At 39.8% G+C, this 18,974-nt stretch overlaps 1 protein-coding gene across 1 annotated transcript in view; it reads right to left on the bottom strand.

Annotated features, from left to right (window-relative positions):
• Positions 1–18,974, bottom strand: part of ATRX (alpha thalassemia/mental retardation syndrome X-linked) — a 70,052-nt gene that overhangs the window by 12,065 nt on the left and 39,013 nt on the right. Inside the window, exons 16-24 of the mRNA XM_010285902.1 lie at positions 18,236–18,345; positions 13,449–13,595; positions 13,065–13,242; positions 7,519–7,656; positions 6,401–6,576; positions 4,303–4,420; positions 1,112–1,242; positions 731–819; positions 405–559 (exon numbers count right to left, since the gene is read on the bottom strand). Coding sequence (XP_010284204.1) covers positions 405–559; positions 731–819; positions 1,112–1,242; positions 4,303–4,420; positions 6,401–6,576; positions 7,519–7,656; positions 13,065–13,242; positions 13,449–13,595; positions 18,236–18,345 — 1,242 coding nt within the window. The remainder of the gene's footprint in view (positions 1–404; positions 560–730; positions 820–1,111; positions 1,243–4,302; positions 4,421–6,400; positions 6,577–7,518; positions 7,657–13,064; positions 13,243–13,448; positions 13,596–18,235; positions 18,346–18,974) is intronic.

Here is an 18,974-nt window from a genome sequence, read left to right as displayed (position 1 = left end):
TGTATTGTATCTGCTTGCTCGATATCCATCTCAAATTCCAGGTGCAACCATGAATGACATGCGTATGTCTTAATCTTTCCCTCAATCTTTCACCAATATGTTTAAATAGAGATGAAAAGCAGCATAGTTCCTCTGTTAACTTTGCCTCGTTTTGTACTTAGGAGTTTAAAAAATTAACCATGCAGCTTCCCTGCCACAAGAACCCTCAGTTCTAAGCTGGTGCCCCTCCTTTTCCCGGGACGAGTATATTATTAGAAATAGCAGGAGCTGTAAGCATAGCAGCAGTTCACAGAAATAAGGAATTGGCCCATTTGCAGGAAAGCAGAATTCCTGACAGCCCTCTCAAATCACCTTTTGCGAAATGAAGCTGCCTTGTATTTGACTGACTTGTATACTGTACTCACCTTCATCTGATTTTGTAACAGACGGAGGGTTGTTCACAAGTTCTTCTGCATTTCCTTCTCCACCTCCACGAGATCTTGAATTCCAGACTTTAATGACTTCAACATCATTATCACTGCCGCTTTTCTTCACTTTTTTCCCCTTGGATTTTTTTTTCCTAGAAAGATAACATTGTACACCCCATTATTTTTCAAAAATTCTAGTGCTACAGAACATATTCTAACAGATCTATACAATTAAAAATAAACATTCACTTTTTTATAGAAATCACTTAAGTTCTATTAGGGAAATAAATCCAAGAAACAACAACAAATAAAAGCTCAATTACTTTGCATAATCATCAGAACTTAAGCTCATTGAAGTTTCATCGGAATCTGATGCTATGAACTCATCCAGACTGTCTTCATCAAAATAGCCCTCAAAAGAGAAAAAACAGAAATTTTATTAAGTACGATCATCCAGAAGCTTTTATTAAACCCTTAGCCATCTGCTTATTCTTTATTTAAACAATGGTAAGTTCTACAAAGGGTTGGCCTTAAAATGTTTTAAGAATGACAACATACCCAGAAACAAAAATATGACAAAAACAGCAGCAAAATCACCCCACAGCAACAAAGATTTCCATTAATTTGACGAAACTTTACCTAGCATTTGGCAAAGCTTATTTGGAAAGTTCTCAATAGAGAATATTTTGATATATCTAATTTACCTTATTTTCTTTGCTAATATAGTCCAGCTGCAAACACCAAGGGTGAGTCCAGATTCTGCTCAACATCTGGAAATCCTGGAATAGTTTAGCTCCAGCTTTGCCTCTTCCACCTTCATTGCCACTACCTACACCTGACAATAAAGTTCAGGTTTTAGAACGAAACCTTGAAGTAAGTTTGCCACATACTGTTCCCCCTTTGAACAATCCATTAGTGCAGTACCGAGTGTTCTTTCCAGATGCACATCATACTGTAACGTCTCTTGTAAAAGAGGTCAAATTACTGAGTCACAGGCATTTTTTTCCTAGTTAAAGTTGTCAGAATTAGATTTTCCCCTTTTTCTTGATAATGAGAAACATGATTACATTTTTACATAAAAGCGCATTTCTCCCCAGTATAGGAAAGAATCCAAATCCTCTTAAAAGGACAGTCATGTCTATTTAGGTTTTGTAAAAGCAGCCCAAGGTAGAAAACACAAATAAAATTTGCACTTAGGTTTCAATGAATTTGGCTTACTATTTTGAGCTACCTTTATTTAACGACTTGGAATGCTGCAGTATTCTGTAACAATAAAGAATCTAAAAAAAGCCTAGCCTATTTTTTCATTGCCCAAGCACAGATTAGTGCAAAGTAGCACAGTGTACAGACAGTTAAATTTCTTTTTTGTAGTCTCAACTTCTCATTAAGCAGCATATTAACTTTAGGTTCTTGAAACGCATTGTTTTCCATATTTATTCTATGCATCATTTAAGGCATATGTACCTGCAAGAAACCAGTATTTATTGCATCACGATCATCAAATGTCTACGGCAAAACAGGCACAAAGCTTATTCAGTGCGTCTGCTCAATACAAAAGACAATCTCAGGATAAATATTTTGACAAGGCAAGTTCTTGTTACATTTTAATCACACAGCTTCGAGTATCTTCACATTTGTGCTCCCCTATGACTTTGGGAAATGGAATTGTATGGACAACAGAAATTCTTAAGATTCAACTTCCCTAAACCTGAGCTACCATCACAGAGAAACTCGCTCTTAACAAGTTTCAAGTTAATAAGTCCTATAGACTTTTTAATTTTCTGTATTACAGAAGTGAAAGAAAATGTGTATAATTTTCATTAAATGAAGGAAAAGCTTGGTAAAATTGCATCTAAAATGTGCATTTTAGTTTACGCCTGTTACAGTGCACAGAAAAACATTAATTTGAAAAATTTGAAGACGATAAGAGGCAATCCCCCTTCTGTATTTATCTTCAGTAGCAAGACTCCCTCTTTTATTTAATGAAAATCAGAGAGCACGAGGTCTTCTTTGGAAATACAAAAGTAATGCAAAGAATGAAGTGGGCATCAGCAACCAGCACAGAGATTTGCTCTGAAGACTTGAGCCATGGTTAGCCTCGACAGCTTTTTCCCTTCCAAAAGAGGCCGCTTGTCCTTCCTTCCTCCCGTTTCCCCTCTTCTTTCTCATCTTGTCTCTGGCACGGACTGAGCCGACCCAACTGGCAGGACACTAGCCCAAGATGAAGACAGTTTAAGGGCTGCTAAGTCAAGACACACAATCCCCTTCAACAAATGCAAACTTAGCCAGACTCAAATAATTTTGTTGAGCGCTTAAAGTCTGGGCAGATTAATTAAACTACCTGTTAGGCAGTGCATTTTCTTATCGTTAATTCACATATAACCTGTTAATAAATGAATGGCACCAACACTGTAGCAAATTTGAAGGTCACTGTAATAGGCTTTTGGCCAGAACAAACTTTCCTCTTAACACACTGGACTAGGGGCTACCTCCTCTCCTCTGCTGCCCGCTTCATTAAAAAGGGAAGTATTGAAAGCCATTGTATGTAAAGACTTCCATGAAGAGTAAAAGAAAAACAGCTGTAAACATACAGCACTAGCTCTTACGCTCATCGACGACCTGTAAAAGGTTTCCATTGCCACCTAAAAGCATGGCAGACCAACAAAGCCCGTGCCGAGAGCGTGAAATCACAAACACGGCCACGCTTTGTACTGGAAATAGGCCAAAGATAACCTACCGTAACTGTCGGGATTAAAAAGTTCCTATGAAGAGCTACAAAGATTTAACCCAAATCATTTAGATGCATGCCTGTAAAGTAAATAGTTAATGCTTATCGTTTTGAAGCTACTCGCTTTTGGAAGGCATTTAGCATGATGCAGAAATAAACGGAACACAAACAAGCTGCTTTTCAGAACACATCTAAAGAAGAGCCAACACAGAACAGACTGCAGTACAGCACATTCTTGACTATGGAATTACACCCATGACCATTAAAGTCAATTATTATAAATAATATTTTTTAAAAAATCAGAATAGCTCCGGAAAGCAAAAGCTGCCGCTGAGGAATCTGGGTGCATGGAGCACGGCGGTACGGAAAACCTCACTTAAGAGTTCCTTGAGATTACCGTTCTGAGTCTATGTGGTACATACGCGTAAATCATTTAGAAGTGCTGGTATTCCAATATCTCGATATACTAAAATAACAAGCTGCAGTGGCTTATCTCTAATAGAAGTGGACAGCACACCAGCCCACAGTGACATATTTTGTTTTGTTTTTTTCCTTATACACTTTTTCAATTAAACAAATTTACATTTTTGGGGGAAGATGCCAGTCCCCAACACAGACCAGTCAAGACCCCATTGAAAGCTGATGAAAAGCATGGTCATTGTGAAAACCAGGCTTGTGGGTTTTGAGAACAAAAGAAGAGGCAGTTCCACAAAAGAGCCAATATTTGACAAATAACAGCTTCAGCTAGCGTAATGACAAAAGGAAACTGCAAGGCTTGGCAGCATGCTTACACCAGTACATCCCAATTTTGCATTCTCTCCCCTCGGTCTTACAGTCAGTATCTTGTTTCTTGGAAGAATAAGACATTAAATCAATTACGTTTTTGTTTAGAAAAGGAAGAAGAGACAGACGAACCAAAACCTGAAGGTGGACTACTCTGAAGAGATGCAAATATTATTATTCCTCAAAAAAATATTTTTATGTGCAACCACATGTTCTGCTATAATTCAAGTTTCAGAACTAAGGTAAATCTTACAGGAAGCAGAAAAATACATCCACAGAGCCAATAATACATATGAACCCCCCCCCCAACCTACCAACTGTGGCAAAAAGCCCCTTATTAAATGACCATCAATCTTGTTACCCAAGAGAATTGTAGGCACATACCTGTCAAATGATCCAAGTAGTATTGGTAGAGTTTGCACTGAATAGGTGTCATTCGAACTTCTAGAACATACTCGTATTTTGGTGGGAGGAACTTTGTTAATGCCGTGTAATCTTTCCTCTGTAATTTTACAAACACTACTTTAGTCACAGAAACATGAAAATGACTACTGAGAGCCTAAGAACTTCTGACACCTTAAACGACAAAGCACCATGCATAAACCGCAATGATTCAGATGCCTTCCAACCACAAAGAGAAAAAAATAGCCCACTAAATACAATCTAATTACAGGCACTGTCTGCAGAAGCCCATCTTATCTAGTAAATGCGGTTGTGTAGTCAAAAGTATACGACCTGTTAATCCCATGTCCCAGTTCCAGGTCTTTGCAAAAAGTTGACTGCGACTTCAGTAGCTGCTCTCGTAACTACTTGCCCGGGGTTTTTAAAAATATCTTTTTTTTGTGAAAGCACGGGTAAGTCAAGCTAATCTAAATCTCACTCTAAATCAAGCTGATCATCAATGTTTGCATCACAGATGAACTCACTCGCACTCAGGTTAACCGTTTTCTGTTTTAAGAGTACATAGTTTCTGAATACTTGCTTGGGGCAACCCAAAATTTACTTATTTTCATTTTTTCTACTCTTACGCTCTACTACTTCTCTCCACCCACCCCTACTCATCCAAACGGCGAACTGTGTATCGATCCCGACCGAGACCGTCACAGGTTTCGGAGTTAAGTGAGCTTCACCAGAGCTAACCTGCCCGCGCGGCGCTGCAGAAGCTCCTTGGCTGCAGGATGACCTCAGCCAGCTCCCTGCAACAGAGGAGCCCGCGGGCAGCTCCCAGCCGGTACCGGCCATTACGCCGCCTGCGTGGCCTTGCCGTGATCTAGAGGTGCAGCAAGAAGCTCGCGTGAGAACATCCTTTACGAACAGAGCTGGTTTCTTCTAAGGAAATTACACAGTAGCTCGAATGACCCCACGGGACAACTGCTCTCTACGGACAGGATCCGCTGTGCGCAGCGCGCCGGGAGAGAATCCAGCTGGGCTCCGTCCGATGCTGCACAAACACGGGAGGCCCAGCATCTGAAGGCATGTAAGATTTACTTGCTATTCACGTTCCTCCTTTCCGTTCGTGTTCCCGTGCTGCTGCACAGATGTGTAGAATGATGTACGCTATCCCCTCACTACTATTTGTATTTCCAAGCTGGCAATTTTAAGATCGGAGGTACTCTACCAGCCTTACACACTGTCGTAAACCTTTTTATTTCTTTACGTGGAGAAAGAAATATCTGCTTGTGGGATTATCCCACGGGGACCATTTCACCCAGCTCATGCCCACTTGGACTATTTGATCAGCCACCGACACCCACGCAGCCAGGGAGAGGCCGTTAGCGCCCGCAGAGCGTCACACCTTCGGTCAGGCTGCCGCCGCCTGCGTTTAAGAGCAGTAACGTCATGCCGACAGCACACGAGGTGCAATTCCACAGCAGGTTAACTGAAGAGCAAGGAAGCCAGCCCACGTGCTGGAAATCTAGGCAGTTTTGTTTTGTTTTTTCATCTAAGGTCTTTAAGGTGAAAAGTTTTTCACCCTTTTGGACCCGATTCCCGTTCCTCTTCCCCATTGTTCTGATTCTCACAAATCAGAAAAAACAGCAATTTAGAACCAAGCGACAAACTATGGAGCACCAACTTTCTGTGCAGTTTTTAAGGCAGTATTTACATGTGTATTCTCTAAATGTGTATATGGCATTAAAAGAGAATATTTCAAAGCAACTGATATCCTACTCTACCATTTAATTTTTTAGTCTCCTAGCGGCAAAACAGCTGTATTCTTTAATATGCGTATAGTTCCTGCTTAAGATACAAAAATTTCATAGCTTTTATCCAAATGTCAGTGTAAGTTTTTCTAGTCACAATAAATAATGCAGAGGTCTAGTAATTAGCGAAAATATTTAAGTCAAAAGTAATAGCTGGATTCAACGGAGCTCTCACTTTGTAAGTTTACAGTGTTTGAGTGCTTTTTTCAGAACAAGATGAAATAGCTCCTCCCCTCCCTGCAGCTAATTCAAGTAATTAGTTTTAGCAAAACTGTTCTTACCTGAACACATCCAGCTAACATCTCATAGAGAATATGTGCACGCTTCTTCATTACTCTGACATCTACCAGAGTAGAGTCTGCACACTGACCATTCTGAATTGGATTTATAAATCGATTTCGGAATTCCTTAATTGAACCGAGCAAATTCTCCTTAATAAAGTTAACCATGCAGTGATCTAGGACACAAAGATCAGGCTCGAGTTGTTCAAAATGGAAAGTACAGTACTGGGATTAATTCTAACAGAAATAAAGGTGTCATATCTAAAACTAAGAACTTTCTGTTAAGCTCAAAAACCCAAACCACCCCAACATTTTCCCAGAAGGGCATCTTAAATTGGCACGCACTGTAGGCACAGAAGTAACTTCTAAACTTCATGTCAGATTTAAAACTATCTCATCGTTTGTTACGCGAAGTTTGAAAGTTGCTGTACACCGAAGCAATCGTATAACAAAATCGTATTTGCGAAGATTTTAAAATAGATTCAAAAGCATATTAATGAATAGGAAAAAGGATTACAGCATATGAACAAACAGGAGCAAATGTTACAAGCTAGTTTAGAATGAAATTCCCAAGACAGTAACATAAATCACTGTTTAGTAAGTTTACTAAGAACACTGCTCTGCAATGGTTTCAAACAATTTAAATTGATGCTGCTGCAAGACCTGGTCCACCCATTTCCCCTCTGAACATTCTCTCCCTTCCCCTTTTGACATGCTGAGACTCATCTGATCCTTTGGTTAGCCGGATCAAGGAACTAAACTGTCAGAAAGCTATTCATTTCTGCAGCGTTCATTTTTGGATACTCCTCATACAGGCTCCCTGAGGGATCAGGTGTACATAAGGCCATGCCAAGGGAAAGGATGGAGGAGCGGCCAGATTCCCAACAGCTGCATTTTAATTTGGCTTAAACCGTCGTGGAGCCACACCTTGAGACAATGATTTAAAATGCAAAACGCAAAACCAGATTGTTGGGGCTTTTTTAGATAGAGAAACCTAACAAACAGGTTCACTGTATCAAATTACTTTCTTCTAATCAAACTAAATCTATCTATATATTGCTGAAAGGCAAAAGAATATTCAAGGAAATAAACATTTCTTAAACCAGAGAACTACTCACATTCTATAAGATTATTTTGCAGTGGTGTTCCTGTAAGAATGATTCTTCTCCTAGATCGAATAGAATTCATTGCCTTAGAAACAGCAGATGCTTCATTTTTTAGTATGTGTCCTTCATCACAAACAACAAAGTCGGGGCCTAGAAAGCAAGAACATTAGACGTCTTCCATCTTTTATAACCACAAAGAAACTGGTAGCCTAAAGAACCCAAAATTTGTTCTACTAATAGTATTAAGGTTTGTTTGGTTTGCGTTTGTTTTTTTTTTTTAAACTTTTGCATGTATGTTTTCTGGTGGGTTTTTTTTTAGCACCGTTAAGGTTCTCACTAGCGTTCACAGTAGCCATTCTGCTAAACTACAGGCTGTTGCTTGTAAAGTCTTCATGGGAAGGATTAAATACAGCTTTGCAATATATTCCTATAAAAATTATCCATCCATGCAGCTCGTGTGTGCATGGCTACAATTCCATTCGCCCTGTCAAAACTTCGTAAACTGTTCCTTAAGTCCAGCTTAGGCTGCCATCTACTGGTGCCTGACCAATTCTGAAGAAAACCAAAAATCAGGTAAGCAGTAATTTTTCATTAAGGCAACAGGTCAGTATCAACAGCGGTAAACAGTGCAATCAAAAGTCTTAGATAAGAAACGATCAAATCTGATCTGAGTTACAGACAAGTGAATTGCCACCTTGTAGCTGAATGTCAGCAGAGAGATGTCCTCAGCTTTCTTCCAAAAGATAAACCAAAGGATTCTAGACTGCTTTTTCACGTGAGTTGCACGAGCAATGTCAAGAGCGCAACCACAATATATTTCCACAGTAGGCAAAGCAACTCTAGTATAATTAAGGGTTACAATTTGGGGTTTAAGATAAATATCACCAAACTTGGCAGAACAGACCTACACACCCTAATGGTTTTCAGATTTGGGGCAATTTCTGGAAGCTCTTTACTTGAAAGGAGAACTAAAAGATATTCTAGGATCCAACTAGTAACTTAGAATGAATGTTTCACCAGATCTAAACCTGACCTCAATTCCAGTACTATCAACCATGAAGTCAGCTAAAGTCATGTTTACGCACCTTTGAAAAATGCTACCCAAAGCCATCAGCTGGGTTCATCTATTCAGCTCTAAAAAGGCTGATACTTGAGATGGCAAGGAGTATTTATCAACAAGGACAATCTAATCTTTCGTAATTTACTACGAGTTGTCCTCAGACTAACTTTCAACTGCCTTGTAAAGAAGCAAATTAACTCTAGGACAGTGATCAACAACAGAGAATCAATTACACCTTCGACCACTTGCATGATTTAATGCCAGTCATCTTAATCGTGCCATTTTAAGTGTCAAAAAATGATTCGAATCTTACATGCTATCAGAAAAGGAATCAAAGTATTTTTTTCCAAGCAGAAAAAAATTGCCTTTTTAACAAAGGCTGGAAAACACCTATGAAAATCCACATACGAATTCTAAACACACTTAGACTTGTCTAAGCCTACTTATTTCTGAATTTTCACACCTGCCATGAAAACATTTCCCCATATTATTTCATGACTTCTGTACCTTCCCCAGTTTTGACAGCATGCAAATCACTGAGTGACTACACACAAAGCCTTCCTTCAATTTTAGGCAAACGTCTCAGTAGTGACAGATCCTTTCTCTAGTCCTCATTCCTGTATTTTCTGAAGAATAAGAATCTTGCAACCAAGCTGTTCATGCAGTGTACAGGACTGCTGAGACGGTTGGGAGCCGTTTTCTAGAACTGAGGCATTTGAAACATCTCCCCACCAGATGTGACAGCTTGCACATTGATACATCATTCTCAGAAATAGATTTGGTCTAGTACGTTATGTTTACAATCAGAATCAAACTATATTAGAGAAGGATAATGAAGTCTTACTGACAGATAGAAATCAAAATTGGGCAAAACCCCCAGAAATCAGTTTCAATAAAGACTGTGATTCATGAACATGAAGTGGTTAGTTAAAAAACAAACAAACAAACAAAAACCCTCCTCAAAAACTGGTTTTTAGAGTAAATGAATGATAGCAAAAATATGAAAAAACCTATCTCAGTCAAATCATTTGTGGTTTGTTTGGCAGGCGTGTAGCATTGATATCTTGAACTGACATCTTGGCTACAATTCAGTGGCAGGGATTTTCATAAATTTGTGGGTTTCTTCCTTGTTCTTAAACATCAATGCGATGCATTACGGACAGAACATTTCTCAAAATATTATAAAGGAATGTAAAACTGAAAGGGCCCTTAAGGGATCATTTAGTCCATTTTGTTCATCTGATATTAGAACTATGAGAAAGGGACACATCCTCCCTAACAGAAGTAGGAAACTCCATCACCTCTCTCTTTTGCTAAAACACTGTGCAACAATACCTAACTTAAATGATCTCTGCTGCAAATCAGAATAAATTCTGCATTTTCCTTTCTCCAACCGATGTAAAAAAGCCAACTAGTAACAGTCCTTTCAGTACCCAGCTCTTACATGGTGGAAAATCTGTCAGTTTAGTTGTCTTTTTTCTAGACTAAAAAGCCTTACTCCTTCAGTCATTCCTCAAAGATCATAGTCTTCATCCTCTTATTCTTCTTGCTGTAGTTGTACGTGTTACTATACTGATACACATAAAACATACTCACTGATAGATACATAGATATACACACAGTTCTTTTCCTCTGATGTCTACAAGAACGTCAATCTGCTTCATACAACTGCCAGTTAAAGAACTCTTTCCAAATTAAACAGTAAGGGAATTTTTACTAGTAGTAACAAGTAAAAAAACCACAAAGTTACTGAAATGCTGCAAGCAAAGCGCAACAGCTATCAATAAACCCAACGGCATTTCATCAGCTGCACAAAGCATTATGGGAAACCATTTGGTGCTCTGCATGCGTATATAATCTTGCTATTATTTCACATAGCAGAGCTAGTTAATTAATGAAATCACTTCTCACACTACTTCTCCACCCATAAACTTTGGCTAAACCCTCCATCTCTGGTCCCCTCTTCTGTAGGATACAGCGCAGTACAAGCTTCTACTATAGAGTACGTCTACCCTAGCAGTATTCATTTTAACCAGACACGTATCATTAAGTTATCACTCCAATACCAAATTTGCAACTTTTTAAATTAAAAATGCTCCCAGAGGCAAAGGTTTTCCTATTTACACTCCCAGCAGTGAGCCAGCACATCGCTTCCTAACTCTTTTACTAGCAGCCTGCTATATTGCCAATGTTGTGATTCACAAAGATAGCAAGAAACAAATAATGGTCCTTGCAAGATACTTCTGGTCAATTTAGGCAACCCAAATGTCTCCAAAAACTAATGGATAACAACGGATGAACACTTCTGTCTTTTTGTAATTAGTTAAAATAGAGAAAGATTTGAAGCAACATAAAAATAATTGTGGAGGTACTTCAAGGTTAGTTTTCCTAACAGTCTGATTCCATCCTACCAACCAACTAGTCCCAGAAGAAAATAAAACAGAGGGTTCCACGTTCATATGAAATTATTCAAAACCTACAAGGTTGAATGTGCTGCAGTTTCTGAACTCGATTAAATCTACACGAGTCAATAATCTAACCACAAACACTGCTCGACCAGGTTGTCCTAAGCTGTCTAAAGAGGTTTGAAAGCAGAACTGAACCCCACCTATAAGCAGGACGTAAAAACCAAGAGATTCACAAGAGGTGGGACAGGGAGGTTACACAAGTCACAGTGTCTCCTCCATAAAACCGCATGCCCAACATGCCACCTCACTCCACAGTCCAATATTTTGGAAGTTAAATACAAAATAAATACATAAATAAAAATCCATGAAGGAAGGGACAATACTACTATAAAGACACATGGTAACAACCCGTGTTTAGCCTCCCTTACGCTTTCCACAAGGAAAAAAAAAACCCACATAAAAATCAATCACTGTAAGAGTGTATAAAATTTTGTTTCATCATTGCACCAGAACATGACCAGTGAATATACAGCTAGTGTTCTGTCGGGCTACTGCCCCGTCACCACTACTTCAGGACAGCAGTTCACACCTTTTTCTTCTCTAGCTGTGACCTTCCTGGCAACATTCTCAACAAATGCAACTATCTTGAGCAAATCAGATACAGAGTAAGACTGACAGCACAGGGTTCCCCCCTGGATTTTTTTTTTTTTTTTTGCTTATTTTTAGTAACTGCAGCATTAATAGAAGGTGTCAGAAAATCCACTGGCAAGAAGTGCATTTTCTTCATTGCTTAAATAATGCCTGTGGAGTCAATATGATCAAAAAAATAGTTTATCAGCTACTGTACTGGAGCATCCCTGACTTCACAGCAGTTATGTGCTCTAGTGAGTCAAGCTGGCAGAAAATTAATTAATTTTTTAGCTGCTCAAACAGGCTTTCTGCACAGCTGGAGATGCCAATTCCAACTGGCTAATGCAAATAATCTCACAGTTATTTTTCCCATTATAAGGATCTCTCTGTCTTTTAGAACAGAATTCACAGCCCTACTATTATTTGAAACGTCACAAAATCACACCAAGTACAATTTTAAAACAGACCAATGCTGTTTTTCATGAATCAGAAAAGAGAAGGGGGAAAAAAAAGAAAGAAAGAAAAATCAACACCACTGTCAAGAAACCTGAAGTCCAGCCATATAATTAAAACTCAAGAAAACCTACCTCCAGAATCAAAGAAACCACGTACCCCACCTACCATTTCAACATTCCCAATTTGAAGAGAAATACCAAAGTTATGGCAAAGGTACCTTTTAAAAAGTTTTTAAAATACACGGCATGCTGCATAACCGTAAAGTTGTTTTCAGATATCAGTTGCCAGTTGAGAATTTGTAGGAAAATGTTGCTATTTTGGTGAAACTTGCTCATCCTAAAATTTTTCGTTCTTTTTGATGACCACCTGATAGATTGGTTTTATGAACTCGGAATACCTTCAAGTGCTTACATACCTGCTTATGTAAATTTGCCTACCTCAGCTGGGCTTAAACTAGACACACATTTCTTAGACTTAAAAAATGAATTAAGTGCTTTAGCTGTAATCAATTCATTAGCACTTAATTAGCACCTGTTCGTTCACACTTCTAAGGTACATTCTCAACTATTTTTCATGTGTAGCTGCTCCTTCAACAGTAGATTTTATCAAGGATCAGGCAGCTTGTGGTTCTAACAAGTCAGCAGATTAAAATAACCTTAGGGTCCCAACAGAGACACTTCAAACTACCTTGCAAAGAAAGCAATGCTAGCAAAAAAGATACCCACTAGGAAAAGTTTCCAGTATATATTCCGTGGTCAGTTCTGTATTCGATCTAACAGAAAAGACTGTTACAGAAGTCTATTTACAACAGTGGATGGGGGAGTTTCTGAACAACCGTTTCCATAACTCAGTAAAGGCCAACACAGAAAATGTGGTAAGACTCACTACAGTTATTGTTTAAAATTATTTGCCCAACACATTTACATTTAGCAAGACTACTTAGCTCATATATGTAAACCAAAAAGTACAATATATGATGCATACTAGTATTAATTTTCACTTACCTGGGTCAACTAAAGCTTTATTAAATATTTCTTTAAGTTTTCTACTCTTCACATTCCTGCCTTGTGCAAGATTACGATACATCTCATAGCCTATTATCATCACACCTCCTTCATCTTGCCAACGCTGGAGCATATAGCTTCTCTCTTGAGGGCGTTTCACAGTTGCTAGTTCACAGACCTTTCAAAGGGAGAAAAATATGCTTGAATTTCTTCTAAATTACTGAAGTACCAGGGTAGCTTTTAAATACCTAAGGCATATTAATGCAAGTAGATTTTTCACATACTTAAGGTGCATTCCTTAGCCTATATTTTCAGTGGTGGAGCTTCCCAATTATGTAAACCGTTCACTTATTTAATTTTTAAGAACTCTTTTTAGCCTTATACCTCTAGTTTTTCGTCATCTTCTAAACCTTCTTGCCATTTTTCAAACTCGTTCAACCAGTTCAGGGCAGTGTTCAATGGACACACTACCAGAGCTGTCCGAAAATCCAGCTTGTCACACAGCAAGACTGTGTGAAGAAAACTTACTACCTGCAAAAGGAAAACACAGACAAAATGCCAAATAAAACACTGAGTATTAAACACTAGGAAAGGAACACACAAGTATATATTCACCTATAAAACTTACCAGCAACAGTCTTGTTCAAACATTCTTTTTTTGTTTGTTAAACAACTCATTGCTTATGTATTTTGAAGTCACACACTTACTACTCTGTGCTACATGGCTGCATACAGCCCTCACATGCTGAGGGACACACAGTTTTGAATCGTGCCAGATAGCTGAACGATTTCATAAACAAGGAACCCTCCCTTTACATTTCACCAATCATTTTCACAAACTAAAAATTTCTATTAGGTCATTTTTAAGCTTTCTCCCAATACTCGCCCCAAACATTAAGTAAGTTCACCTCTTTGGACTTCATAAATGTATCAAGTTTCTTGAAAGTGAACTTCAGTCTTAAATCAATGTTTTCCACATTTTTTCAACATATTGGCAAATTCTCTCAGAAGAGCTCTGGAACAGGTTATTGAAATGCTTTCCAAGTATCCACCCTGTAGCCACACTGACTATATGCTGCAGACGATAACACCTCTGTGAGGCTTTGGGAAAAAAACTTAAAATCTTTTGATGTCACTGTTTCTGCTGGGCTGCCTGTTTCTGAGCAGTAGCAAATAAATACAGGACTAGAGGTGACCTGTAAAAATCTAAGAGCAAAAGAGTCAGCGACCCCAGGGCAGCTCCAGGTCTCACCCCAGACTGTTAGTGGTGAAGACTGCACTCGAAGTCACGTAACTGTACAACATCCGGAAAGCTCTTTCCGGATCAAATGTTGGTATCTGGCAACTCTGATTTAATACGCTGTTCAAAGTAATTTCAAACTGCATGACTAGGCTTGGAACACTAGGCAACAAACTGCTTTTGGATGCTGCAGTACAAAAAGAATTACTAGTGGTTTTGCGATGGAGACAAAAGCATCTCATGTTCAGATGCAAAAACTACCCATGAAGACTAATCACAGAAGTCCTGTGTCCTGGACAGCCAGCAAGCCTGTACTTGCCTATTTCCCTAATCCTTTACTGACATTCCTCTCTGTAGTTTGCAAAATCTGCTAAAACTTATCACTGATTTAGGTCTTTTAAGAGCTAAACAACGAACGGTGTTACAGAGTACAGTAGGACTGGAGAATGACCACAGAGGAAAAAAACAACTACCTAAGCTACAAACACTGGCCATAAAAACACTTGATACGTATTTGTAACTGTGGCTTGCTTTGATTATCAAGAAGTTACAGCCAAAATGAATGTCAGGAACACATCTAGATCACATAGAAAAATACCTTCTGCTGTGAAATATTTCATCAAACTAAAGTATATGGTGTATAAAGTCCAAGTGCACAAAGTCACCTAGACTGGACTGCTATATTAAAGCACAACAGTTCTACAATACGTTGCAAATCTCCAGTAAAAGGTGTACGTAACCCCTGAAGAACCGTAACACCTAAGCTATAATAAAGCATATAAAAATATACTCTCCAAAGGTGATATTGGATGTATGAAAGTCCTCTTCTATGGGATAGTAGACTGTCAAAACATAGTGCTTGTCACCCCAACTTCTATAAACAAAGGAAAGCTATATACACTGCACCTGCAGTTCCTAAAAACATGCTGTCCACATGCTGTACACCACAACCAAGACTGCAGCTTCTTTTACCTAAGCAGTACATATAGTGAATGGCCGCAGTCCCTCTGATCATCTACAGCTCTGTGTTACTCAAAAAAACAACCTGCAAGCCCACAAAAATACATAAAATCAGAAAAACACAAAAACCAAGCTTCCCTTGATCCCTTTGAGCCTCCTGCTTGCAGAGGATCTAAAGAATCTGAAGGTGTTACACCAGCCTAAGAACTCCATGGCTGTATCCTGCAATTCACAGGTCAAGAAAGAAGATTCTCGGGATCAGAAAGTCGTAAATAAAATTTGTCTGAATTAGGTCAGAGGAGAGCAGGATTGGGTGTTTCTCATGTAACTTCACTTTGAAGAATCCTGGGTAGCAATGATTTCGAGGGAAGACACAAGAACAAGGAAGCCATCTGACCCAGTAAGGCCTAGCTGATGCTAGCAAAGAGTAACAGATACCTCCCGCTAGATTGTCTCTGAAAAATCTTCACTTGGAGCATGTTTCAAGTCTCTTAAAATCATAACGAAAGACTTCAAGCCAAGGCAGGTCTGCTACCTAGCAGTGTCCGGGTGTGCTGGCTATGCCCAACACCGACGAGCAAGGCAGATGTGAGCACTAGAGAGTAAAAACTACTGCGACACCTCATTCCGAACACAGAGGTGCCAAAGACTCGCTGCTTGTCAACAGGATCTCACAGCACTTTGCTAAGTGACTAACAAGGTCGCAAAGCCGGCTGTTGTCACTTGCGGACTATGAATCTAGCCACGGCACAAAAACGTTGAGACATCTTTCATACAGCTTGGAATTCCAGTAGGTTGATATACTGACCTCTCTACGAATGAACAGATCTTGAGCCTTCAGGTCAGGTGATAGGGCTTCCCAATCCAATGGGGAAGCTTCTACCACAACTGACCAAGATGGAAGAGGATGGTGAAATGGCATTTCCTCACAGACGCTTTGAGGATCCCATCCTCACTGTAGGAAGAAAATAACCTCTTTGAGAACCATCATCACCACGCTAAAGAGACTGTACTCCAGGGAGTAAGTGCGTCCATATTCGGAGCATGTGAGGAAAGAATTTAGGATGAAGTGTTGCGCAAGTGCTGGCCGCTAACCTGATCTAGTCTTGCCAGTAACAAACTCACCAGAGCACTAGGCAGATCCCCTGTCAAGTGACTTTATAGCTAAGAACCCTTCCTGGCACAGAAAGGCCCTGACTGATCCCGAGTTGAAATCAGTTCTAATTGAATCCGACGTCTGCAAAAGCTGCAAGTTAGATTTCTAATGCTTCCACTCGAGCCAGAGATCACAGAGGCTCACAGTAATTCATTTCACTAGCCAGCTGTCCTGATAAAGATAGGGGAATATCTCCCTCCTCCAGAAATGAGGAAACGTAGCATCAATGAAGGCCAACGACAGGGAGACCGATGTGGTCCTGCTTTTCTGAGAGCCCTTCCAAGCGCAGATAAGGTTGTTACCCTCCTTTCTTCTTCAGAGTTCTCAAAAATTTCCCTTTCGCTTTCCCAGAATCAGAGGGAAAGGTTCTTCTGTCAAATGACTTCTGCTAGAGGAATTCTTGGGAACAGACCGGGCAGCAGAACAGCAAGACAGGCAACTCACCCCAGTTCTTTGCTCATAGTATTTGTGGTGATGCCACATCTGGCTAAATGCAAAACCAAAATTTATGAAGACAGATAGAGACTTGGAAACAAGCAAACACAGGAGTTCAACACTCCTGACTACCTTGAAAAGGTACTAGCATTAAGTACTGAGGCGCAGGGAATTCAAGAAAACTGTTTTTGATCTTTTACCTCTTTTGAAGGGCAAGGGCATAAGCTTCTCCCGAGGCCTGCAATGATTACAAGAGGCCCAAGAAAAAGAGCTATGAGCATGGTTTGTACAGCAACAGCTTGGGTGATGAGTTCCAGAAGCAACATTTTAAGATGGGGGACTGAGCTTCAGATTTTAAAGACTAATAGAATGGTAAGTTGTTCACTGTGCAGTGTTTAACATGGCAGAAGAGCCACTTGTATCAGACCAAGAAATACAGAAATCTTTTTTTGAGAAATGCTACAGTATTCTGTTTTAAAGGTTTTTACAAAGCAGTCTTCAGCAGCGTAAAAGAGAAAGAACATGCGCCGAAGTGACAAGGAAGGCTTGAACCTGCAGGTCTCAGGAAGCAAAGAATTGTAAAGCCAAAGAAAAGAAACAAAGAAGTGAAAAAGGGGTTGAAAGTATGCCTTACAGACAACCGCCAAAGCAATGAAAGTTTCTGGTCTTAACTGTTTGTGATGCACAATGACCCAAAAATACGCATGTGCATATGGACAACTATTGAAATAGAAAACAAATGCTCCTTATCCCTCAACCCAGAAAGGTCTGAACTGTAGCAAAACATTGTTTATATTAAAACATAAAGCATCTGACTTTAGACACTAAAAGTCTGGCATTAAAAAAAACCAAAACCCTGATAAACCTCTATTTTATCAGTGCAACCGATAAACTGAAAAACCAGTGAGGAAAATAAACAGTTTAAGGAGCAACACATGAATGAGGAGGACAGTAAAAAACACAACCTGCCTAAGATTATTAAACTGTCCTAGAAACATAGGTTCCTGAAGCCTGTCTCCTACTAGCTGGATTTTCTTGTTCTGAGTTGCAAGGCTGCTACGCATCACTTACAATTAAATATGACGTTTTTGCATTAATATCAATGATTACCTAATTTAGATATTTTAAAATATCTAAAGAGAAAATATTAAAGAGAAAACGCAAGCGTGTATCAGAAATTTCACAGCTGCATACTATGAAACACAACTTCTTTCTCAAGACCTCTTTACATAACGTTTTCCTCCAGCAACACCCATCAAGTCATTGCCTAGAAAGCAGTAAGTTTTACTATGTTCTGAAAGTCATTAAAATTGGCTTTTGCTGGATCAGCTTTTGAGAGCAAGCTACAGACCAGAAAACAAGACAACTTTTGTTTCTTACCTGTAACGTCTTCCCCAGACCCATACAGTGAGCAAGAATACACCCAGAACCGGGAGACGTCTTCGTTTTTTTTACAGATTCACAACAGCAATCCCACATGAACTGAACACCTGAAGAAAATTATTGACAATTATTGGCCAGCAGGAGCAGGGCAGGGATCGTGCCCCTGTGCTCGGCACTGGTGAGGCCGCACCTCGAATCCTGTGTTCGGTTCTGGGCCCCTCACTGCCAGAAGGATGCTGAGGTGCTGGAGCGTGTCCAGAGAAGGGCAACGGAGCTGGGGAGGGGTCTGGAGCACAAGTTTTCTGAGGAGCGGCTGAGGGAACTGGGGGTGTTCAGTCTGGAGAAGAGGAGGCTGAGGGGAGCCCTCATCGCTCTCTACAGCTACCTGAAAGGGGGTTGTGGTGAGGTGGGGGTTGGTCTCTTCTCCCAAGTAACCAGCAATAGGACGAGAGGAAACGGCCTCAAGTGGCACCAGGGGAGGTTTAGATTGGATATTAGGAAAAATTTCTTTACTGAGAGAGTGGTCAGGCATTGGCACAGGCTGCCCAGGGAGGTGGTGGAGTCACCATCACTGGAGGCGTTCAAAAAACGTGTGGATGTGGCGCTTCAGGACATGGTTTAGTGGGCTTGGTGGTGTTGGGTTGACAGTTGGACTTGATGATCTTAAAGGCCTTTTCCAACCATAATGATTCTGTGACAAAATTTTAATTAAACATTCATTTTATTAAACTTCACC

Source organism: Phaethon lepturus, unplaced genomic scaffold, assembly GCF_000687285.1.
Source record: "Phaethon lepturus isolate BGI_N335 unplaced genomic scaffold, ASM68728v1 scaffold13214, whole genome shotgun sequence".
NCBI lineage: Eukaryota > Metazoa > Chordata > Aves > Phaethontiformes > Phaethontidae > Phaethon > Phaethon lepturus.
Note: the sequence above shows the minus strand (reverse complement) of the source record. Positions and strands in the feature narration are given on the sequence as shown.